The sequence below is a fragment of the Odontesthes bonariensis genome, chromosome 14 (assembly GCF_027942865.1).
Source record: "Odontesthes bonariensis isolate fOdoBon6 chromosome 14, fOdoBon6.hap1, whole genome shotgun sequence".
Lineage (NCBI taxonomy): Eukaryota > Metazoa > Chordata > Actinopteri > Atheriniformes > Atherinopsidae > Odontesthes > Odontesthes bonariensis.
The window spans coordinates 33,406,247-33,416,556 of NC_134519.1; the positions used below are offsets into that span (position 1 = coordinate 33,406,247).

At 38.7% G+C, this 10,310-nt stretch overlaps 1 protein-coding gene across 2 annotated transcripts in view; it reads right to left on the reverse strand.

Annotated features, from left to right (window-relative positions):
- Positions 1–10,039, reverse strand: part of LOC142399431 (xenotropic and polytropic retrovirus receptor 1 homolog) — a 56,771-nt gene extending 46,732 nt beyond the window's left edge. Inside the window, exons 1-2 of one of the 2 annotated variants that reach the window (XM_075484090.1) lie at positions 9,772–10,039; positions 9,473–9,679 (exon numbers count right to left, since the gene is read on the reverse strand). In XM_075484090.1, the coding sequence (XP_075340205.1) occupies positions 9,473–9,541 (69 nt within the window). In that variant the 5' untranslated portion in view covers positions 9,542–9,679; positions 9,772–10,039. Of the gene's footprint in view, positions 1–9,472 lie in introns of both variants that reach the window. The other variant, XM_075484089.1, reaches the window with a different exon arrangement.
- Between the last annotated feature and the right edge of the window lie 271 nt (positions 10,040–10,310).

A 10,310-nucleotide genomic window follows, 5' to 3' on the forward strand; every position in this document is an offset into this window, starting at 1 on the left:
ACTCCCTGCAGCAATGCTTTTATTTTATGAGAAGCACTTTGAATTGTTTTGTACATGAAACGTGCTATACAAATAAATTTGATTTGATTTTGATTTTGAACAGTAAAGAACGCTTTTCATTGCACTACAGGGCTCTTAATGGGAGCTCTGAGATCTGAGCTTTAAAGGGATATGCCACCCCCAGGCCAAATTAAGTGTATCCCCGCATTCCCGAGACATAAATAAGTGTGTGGGAGCGTTTTCCTGGCGACCCAGGCATTGTCCGAATCTCACAGCACTGACCACTGCTTGGTTGCGCGTAATACATACATGCTAGCGTCGCCAGCGTCGCCAATCGAAATATTTCGCCCAACGTGAATTAATTTACTTTACTTACCTTCTAATTACTGTGTGAGTGGTGTACTTTCACATCGAGTGCAAATGACTGTGTAAATCTACACAGAAGGCTTGGTTTGCTCATGTCGGTTTGGGAACTAGTTTCCGGTGCGGAAAACATAGCCGAAGCACACTCCCCGCTACGTCATTGGGAATCCCCACCCCCGACTTCCTCAAACAAACCAGCGTGAAGCAGCCAGGGATACACTTAATTTGGCCTGGGGGTGGCATATCCCTTTAAGCTAGCAAAAATTGCATCAATTAACCTGCAAACTGGGGACTGCTTTTTCTTATGGTCAAGGCCTTATTTTATGTCACAAAGGTTTGTAGGTTTGTGGGATTTAAAGTTAGAATTCTATGCTTGTCAAATATTTTTTTCCAATCAGTGTTAGCCCTTGAGTCTTTTCTCCATGAAAGAAACTAGTTAAAGGGGAAGTTCGTTTTTTTTTTGTTTTTTGTTTTTAAACTTGGACCTTATTTCTGGCATAAAATACGTTCATCTACTCATCGTTAACAGTTTGGTGAAAGTCGGTTGGTGAAAATATTCGGAAGATATTTAAATTACTGAAGATCCGAGTATATCCATATAACAGGAGAGAACAGGGCATAGACAATACAGCCTCTAAATAAGGCATTATCTGTCTTTATTTCACCAATACTTTAAGGCGAATGAATGAATGAATGCATACTATTGCACTGTTAGCTCATAGCTGCCGTATTGTTGTTATCCGGGGTATCAGGGGGCTTATGGGAGCTTTCTACACACGCGTCTAGTCGGATAACTTCATTGACGCGCGCCGCTACAGCACAGCTCATTCACTCCAGTAAGAACGTCCATCGTACTCAAAGTTGTCGTCCATGTCGTCAAAATCTGATAAATATCCTGCCATGTTGCACAAAACAAGCAGTAGCAAACTCCGTGTGAAGTTAGCCGACCGTCAAAGAGCACGGAGTAAATAAGCTGTGCTGCAATCCAATAACGTTACTTTAATAAGGCAACAGGTTGAGTCCAGGTGATCAGGTGAACAGCTGGACTCAACTCATGAACAGGTGATCATGTCAAATTGAATAAACACTCAGTCAGTGTGACTCCAACAATTTACACTTGTGCTGTATCCAGCGTTAAATGTCTATGCTACTAGATATGACCTAGTCAGATTCCCATCTCAAAATGCTGAAGAAAACACTAGGGCAGTAATTCATATGCCATATGATACCAAAACTTTAAATTGTCACCAGATTAATGGAAAGCAGTGCACGCGTGAAAGGAGCTTTTGCTTTGAGCCTAAACTCTGCTTATCCTATGGTCTTATCATTTCCTGGCAAGTGACAATAATCTACTTCATATTGACTAAAACTAATCAAATGAAAGAATCAAATTCTAAAGCATCGTAAAGAAATAATTTAGCTTGTTTTTAAATTCATTTAAAAAAAAAATTTTGTTTCTCATTATTTTCTTTTATGTATTTTAAATGCTTCTTACACTCCCTGCAGCAATGCTTTTATTTTATGTGAAGCACTTTGAATTGTAGACAACAAAGTATATGCTATATTCTACATGTTTTTTTTTTTAATGAATTTTTATGTTGTAGAGTTGTGAAATTATTTTATCAATGGAGAAATTGAGCAGCCTTGCTTTGTTGTCTACAGTAGTAGATCAACCCTCATCTTACTTTGAAGCTCCCAGCTCCCAGAAGTGACGTCGACGCAGCTTTAGCAGCAGAAAAGCTATCAGGCTTGTGTTGATAATAATAAACTCCTGGACTATTTTCAAACTTCCAAATGCATCGTTTTGTGAGTACAGACCATATTTGTACTACTGTAGAAGTTTGGTGTCATGGCATGTGATTTTAGTGTGGTAATTTTGGAGATACTGCCAGGATCCATTAACCCTTGTACGAAGCTATTCGGGATAACTCAGTAACTCAGCTGATGTTCAGCCAATATCGAAAAAACTTCGGGTGGGCTACTTGGCTGGATATCACGGTTCAAATGACCCCAGGTTGAATCTACTCCAGAGTATCGCTTTAAGTTCAGAAAGTTTGTAGAATTGTGCTTCAAATAAAGAACTTTATTTTGACCAGATTGCTAGTTGATAGACATACATGGATAGCGATTTAAAAATAAATAAATAAATAAATAAAGTGAACCTGTAAAACTGCAGTGTTAAATGCAATGCGTTTGAAAATTTGGGTGCACCTAACTTTTGTGCTGGTGCACCTAAGAAAAAAATTTAGGCGCACCAGTGCAACCAGTGTAAAAAGTTAGTCTAAAGCCCTGACTGTACTTCTTAAGCGTTTGATAATGGAACATCACGAGTAGAGCTGTTCAAAGAGCTGTATCCCGATAGAAACCTGATCCCAAGGCATCACTTTATGATACACTATCCATCTTGTATCTGAAAAATTGGACCACTAATACAGATTTGAGGCGAAACACAGGATTTTTAAAAATACTCTTAAAAACTTCAAAAACATCACAAAATCTCTTGCAAAAAAACATCAAATGTCTATTGCATCTCATTGGGAGACATCGCATTCAAAATGTATTGAGTATGGACCAATTAAATCTATTTATGTGGACAATGAGGACTATGGGGATGTGTTGGCTCGAGCTTTGCATGGTGTGTCTGTATCACAAGACTTCCATGCAACTAACTGGGTTACAATCAGTGGGACAGAGTACAGGACTAATAATTTGCAGTGAGATTGAACATGAAATGCCTGTTTTGAAGAATAGAAAAAAATTAATTGTTGTTGACGGTGTTATCTCCTTTCTTTTATACAAGCTTGTGGTTGACCATTTCAATGAACATTTTCATACTTACAAAGTATTTGAAAGTAATGACAAAGATATTGTTAAAGCAGATAGTGTTGTGATTTATTAGCCCTTCGACTTACAAAGTGCTTATGGTGGAGATGAGAGCCAATATATTGTGCCATTATTTTCTCTGTAAATGTTAAGGTTGTGCCTGATCATATCGTGCTAATTCCTATGGTGCTGTGAAGTTATTTATCTTTGAATAAAATAAAAAAAAGATAAAATGTTTGAATGATTTTATTACTTGATCACTGTTTCTGGTCAACACATTTGAACTTACGATGCAAATGGAAAGAGTGTGTTGTGTATGTTAACTTTCTGTAGCCTTGCAGGTGACTACAATAATTTTTAGACTTGGTGACTTGTATGTTAGGCTAGTAAAAACAGAATGCACTTTTAATGTATTGTAAAACAAAACAATGAATGTTAATTAACACATTAGTGAAAGGAAATAACACGACTTTAGTGTTAAAAATACACTTAAATGTGTCATAAAATAAATATGTATGTTGCAAAAATTAATGCTCACAGTGAAAGGGAATAAGACAATTTAGAGTTAAAGGTGCAATTATGTGGTGTCATAAAATAACCCCAAGGGTGTCAAATATTTAACACTATTAAAGAGTTCAAATATTAACACTGTTCAAAGTGTAATTTTAACTCAGAATCTGTGGGAATTATGTAAACACAGAAAAAGTGTTAAATTAAACACTCTGTGAGTTGAATTAACACTCCCGATTTTGCTGTGTAGGATACAATAGCCCATCCTTTACAAAAGGAAAGAAGGGAATGGCACCCCAAAATTTCTTACAGCCACAACATTGATGGACAATATTCATATTAAATGGTGATTACTAAATTACTTTTCATAAATCAACAAGTTTGATCGGGAAGTAACTGCCTATTTTCACCACATTTTCCATGTTTGTATAGCCTGTAAGAAACCACATGCAAGAATCCATGGGGCAAAGAATCTAATACACTTTTGTCATCCATCTTTGGAAAAGGTACAGTTTCACTGCAGCTAACCAGTGTTGCAGCCGACTGAAAGTCAAGTAAAATGTTCTTAATTCTACAGTTGCATTTACTTATGACAGTAATAAAAACAATAATAACTCCTTAACAATTTTTCTTGATGTCATGACATTTTAGGAAAAGATGCAGTGAGACGGATGAAAGGAGGTAATCAACAGAAACAAAACTGTTAAATATTCAAAGCTAAATTAAACCAAAATTCAGTACTTTCAATTTGCGCATATAAAAACTTCATTTGTAATGCAGAAAATAGGTACACTGATAAAATAAAAAAAATATAACAAAGTGCTATAAAAAAGCTCTAGAACAGAAAGAGTTGGTGAATAAATAATGATAAACTTTCTATTCTATAAACATGAAGCAGTTGGCTTCAACATCCACTGAAGCTTCTGCTTGTGTATAGAGCTATAATTTTCTAGCTAATTAAGATTGTATTGTAACCATTTGATGAATAAATCCTTTCAAATAAGCAAGAAAATATATTCAACTTTTGTTTTGCAGTTTCCCTTCCAGCTAAAACTATACATCTCAGAAATACAGCCATGTATCATACAGCAGTGTTTTTAGCCAATCAATGAGTCTGCTGAGTCACACAGACAACCATCAGGCACTTGTATTTTTAAACTTCCTATCTGATAGTCATGCTAGGAATGTCCCAGGTTAAAAACGCTGTTTCCATCACAGTTTTAGATGTGGCCAAAGTGTCAGAGTATAAGTCTCTAATTGTATTGATCTATAAATATAACTTGACTGTATCCTTAAAATGCCTTGAGATGACTTATGTCAAGTGGAAAAATCTAAATTAACTTAAGTAAAGCGAAACTAATGTCTCTTTTCTTGCAGATTATGTCAACATTTCTGCAGATAAAAAGCAGAAAGAGGAAAGTACAGTAGCACAGTGTTAGAATGCTATTGACAGATTGTAATAAAAAAATAGCATGCTTGAAATAAAATGGGCAAGCATAAAACCAAAAAAGCTGACTGTGTCTGCTTCCACAAACACATTATGACAGCTCTGGGGTACAACTTTGTTTATCAAACTGTCCTGCTACGTGTCTAAGCTAAACACAGCTGCCGCAAGAAAACATTGAGGGCATTTAACAGCCCTGGACAGCGTGGCTTTGAAAATCTCACAAACCAAGCTCCCACATCTTCACAGGGCTAAAACTAACTGGGCAAAAGGCCAATTTTACAGCAGGGTGGAACAACAGTTCACATCTGGTCTGTATCTGAACACTGCAAGAGCATGAAGCGATGACTCCATGTGAAACGTCTAAGAAAATAATCTACACAGGTGTGCATGAGCATAATTTGATATACTCATGCTATGTCAGTATTCAATATTTTTTCCATCAGTTGATTAATCTAATGATGTTTTTTTTTCTAATTAATCTAAAGACTATTTTCTGATTAGTTATCTGGTTAATTCAAAAAAAGAAAATAACCATAACTTCAATTAAAGGGATAGTTCGCCTCTTTTGACATGAAGCTGTATGACATCCCATATTAGCAATATCATTTATGAACATTGACTTACCCCCTGCTGCGTCTTGTGAGCCGAGTTCCAGCCTCGTTTTGGTGTTGACGAAGGTAGTCCAGCTAGTTGGCTGGGGCTTAAAAAATAAAGCGTCTTGCTTTTCAAAACAATATGCGTTCAAAAGACTGAGTAATACATTTGCTTCACAAAATCGTTCAGCAAAAAAAGTCAGACCTCACAATCGCTTGGCGCTATTTATCTCTACCTTCATATAAATGAGTTCAGCCACCTGCCGATAGCTGCACCTGTTACGGTGTTTCCCGCTCGGAAGCAGGGGACTGCTCGGTCTGCACGGTTTACATAGCCCGTAGTGATACGAAGGGAGAGAGAAATAGCGCCAAGCGATTGTGAGGTCTGACTTTTTTTGCTGAGCGATTTTTGTGAAGCAAATGTATTACTCTTTTGAACGCATATTGTTTTGAGAAGCAAAACGCTTTATTTTTTAAGTCCCAGCCAACTAGCCGGACTACCTTCATCAACGCCAAAACGAGGCTGGAACTCGGCTCACAGGACACAGCAGGGGGTAAGTCAATGTTCATAAATGATATTGCTAATATGGGATGTCATACAGCTTCATGTCAAAAGAGGCGAACTATCCCTTTAATCTTTCATATTAGACCTGCTCAATCTAAAAATCGCTCGAGCTAAAATCATGATCATGTTCACTCTGGTCAATATTGTGGTCATGATTGTTTAACACAATTACTCGGTGACCTTTAAAACAACAATTTATTGGTCTTTTCTAATTAAATATGTTTAGGTGCTTTGGTCGAAGTGTTGGGAAACCCAGTTATTGGTGAGGAGTTGTAATGACTGGACAACGGAGTGTTTGTGATTATAAAGCCAGTCTTGAAAACCTGTGGAGGTCTGCAGGTGCAGAAGGGAGGCCTTGGGTGACCTGTCCACCTCTTGAGACCTGAATTGAAGCTACAGGGTGTAACCCCCTGCAATCTGGGGACCAAAGGTACACCTATGTTAAGGTTTTCATAATTCATTATGACATATTTCCTCTGAACAGTTTGCTACCAGTCTCTTACTGCCATGTTGACTCAAATTGAGCTAAACATCCACACTATTGGGCCGAAGCTTCAATGGTAAATGTGTGCTACTGTGATAGGGGTTAGGGTTAGCCTTATCCATCACAGAAAACAGGAGCATTGTTGTGAGACAAATCCCATCACAATATTTGTTTTATGCAGATTACGTTGTATTAATTTTTGTTGAAGTCCTTATTTATAAACTAAATTCAAATTTAATTAACCGCCAAAATAAACCTGCCCAGAACTTTGAAATGTGATTGACAATAGTCGCTCTGCCATATCTAGCCATTTGCATTTTCTGGTCTACATGGAGTCGCACTTGAGTTAACACAAAGTTTGTTTTAAACACAGTTAGGGCTGAGCGATATGGGGAAAAAAAATCATATCACAGTATTTATTTTATTTTTTTTACATCAGTCGATATCGATATATATATCACAACATAAAACAAATCACTATTTAGTGAATTTTCAATGTTCCCTGTTACTCTTAAGTAACGCCAGGACCAGCTGCTGGCATGGCTCTATTCCAGCCACGTAATAGGTTCGGCGCGGGGCAACTCTCGTTGTCATTGGCTATTCGTATTGTCTGTCAAAAGATGGACAAATGTAATCTATCGAAAAGTATTTCGACCATATTTAATTTCTCTATCGAGGAAAAATTATTCCTCGATAGCGACCGTTATATTGCCCAGCCCTAAACACGATAGATTATAATTAAATGATGACCCCAGCCAACCAACCAACAAATGTACATAGCTCTCGTGTATCACTGTTTTGAGGTCAGCTAGCCCTATCCATCCATCCATTTTCTATACCCGCTGAATCCGTCGGTCGGGTCGAGGGGGGACTGGAGCCTATCCCAGCGGTCATCAGGCGAGAGGCGGGGTACACCCTGGACAGGTCACCAGCCCATCACAGGGCCACACAGAGACAAACCAGACAAACAACCACACACATGCTCACACTCACCCCTAAGGACAACTTTAGAGACACCAATTAACCTAACATGCATGTTTTTGGACCGTGGGAGGAAACCGGAGTACCCGGAGAGGACCCATGCATACACAGGGAGAACATGCAAACTACACACATAAAGGCCCCAGCCGGGAGTTGAACCTGGAACCCTCTTGCTGTGAGACGACGGTGCTAACCACCACACCACTGTGCAGCCCCAGCTAGCTTTTATTTTTTATGTTTCATTTTATATGTTTGTGCTAATAGTTGTGTTGATGTGGTAAGCCATTTCTGTTTTGCAAAGAGCAAAGAGCACCATAAATGAGCTCTGTTTAAAAGTATTTTTTTTTGGGAGACATAATATTTTTTAACTTAGACTTGACCAAGTGAAGCAAACCAATATCAAAATGCTTGATCATAAGAGCTTGTAAAGTAGGACCAGGGTAAGATGGGTGCCGCACTTTATCTTGAGCTGCCTTCATATTGCACATGTAGAAATGCTCTTAATTGCACTGTTAAACATTGTTGTAAGTTCTAATGCTTGTTTCTTAAATCCACATTTTTTCCACTAAGATGATGGCTCACCACAATCCATCGAGGTTTAAATAATGCATTGGACAATTTTAACCCATCATTAGTATTTTCAACAATCTTCTTCGTGGTTTATTTTATTGATGCAAACTAATAATTTGACCCATCTGAAGGTCTTTTTCTTCCCTAATGGCCAGACAAATTTCAAGGTGAAAATGGCAAGACTCATTGGGCTCCAATTGTGAAAGAGTGGTCCAGGGAGCATCATTCTCACACGTCTTGGCCACTTCAGAGTCCAGATCTTAACCCCACTGAGAATCTCTGGGGTATGCTGGAGTAGTTTTTATGTAGTGGTCAGAATCTCTTTTAATTAAGACAAGTTCTTAAACCAGCTGAGTTGAGAACTAAAATACAAGTTAGAAACAGATTTTGTCAAATTTTCTAATAACCATAATTCTCTCAGATTCAGCACTAGATTTCTGATGTGCAATAAGCAACTGCACTGCAATATCAAGGTAACGTTCCAGTACATATGAGCACACCAGCACAGAGTATTTTTATAGATATTATTTTCTCCTTTAAACAGCATCAGTACTGTGTTCAAACCAGGGCACAATGAAGAGAAGGGATCTAGATATTAACATCATTATTGGATCAAAGGTTGCAGATTGAGCTATCAGCACCTCTTTATCTAACCTGAAACCCCAGTTTCCAATCACTAGCATGATCCAGAGCTTGGTCAGCTGTTTTAAGACAGATAGCGGGGACAACGGGCAAAAAGATTAATTAATTCAATAAATGCTAACCCAGCCATACGTTTTTTTGTCTCCTAAACAGATTCCAATCAGCCTGAGATGAAACACACGTAACTGACTCTGTACTGAGCATAGCAGCTCGATGACACCGTGGAGGAACCTGCAGTGCAACAAAACAAGCCTAGCTGCCTAGTTTGTTAGCTAACTACGGTGGGGTGCTATCGCTTAGTTAGCGACCAAGTCAACTGAAGGATTTCCTCTCTTCTTGTTTTTAACGATGAAAGTGATGAATAAGGCAGTCTTCTCCATCTAATGGTTCTGAAAATAAACAACTGATATGAAAACATTTAGTCTGTCGGTATAGTTAGCGAGTATGCTAGCTAGAGACTAGTAGTGGGTAGGTTTAACATGAAGCTAACTTACCTCATACTGGATGTACTGTTTTCTCCACTCTGGCGTGATGTGAGCTGACAGATGTTCTGTAAATTTCATTTTGATAGTTTTGTGGTTTTCCCCCCGCGGTTATACTATAGCCAGAACCCGAACGGTTCAGCTGAGGTGCGGAAGCTTTCCCTGTGTTGGTCCACAAACGTTTACCATGAAACGCTCATCCGAAGATTACCATACGATCTGAATGCACCGTCAAAAACACAGATAAGCCTTTTTCTGTTTACGTCAACCTAGCTGGTCACCGGCACACATTTATGTAATTTTAAACTCACTCGACGAATTGCTCGTGTAGTCACATTTTAATTACAAAAAACAGCTTTAATTTGACTTGGACTCGAACGTCAACGTCATTACATTAGCATTAAGTCTCTGGTAAACGGGTTTACAACGTTGACGTTAGTAGGGTTTGCGATCTATCACCCTCTTCCTATCTCCTATCTCCTATCTCCGTCCTCCGTCGTCCATCCTCTTCCTCTCCATCTCCTGTCTCTCGCGGCCTTAATGTGAAATGGGGAATATGAAAACTCGACAAACGTCATCGCGCATGAACACACAAGTTGTGGGTGTAACCCATAAGTCATTTTTCAGGAGACGTCATCTAACGCGCATGACGAACTGCTCGATTGCGAACCTAATGTTGGGGATGTGCGGTGGCTTTAAAAGCAGGGGGGTCAGCTATATCTTATGTTCGTCTCTTACACAGGAGCTGTAGAAGAAGATGCACTCAACACAAAGATATTAGTTGTCAGGGGCGTATCACCAAATTCTGGGCCCTATGCACAAGCAGTGCCCAAGGGCCCCCCTTCCCCTT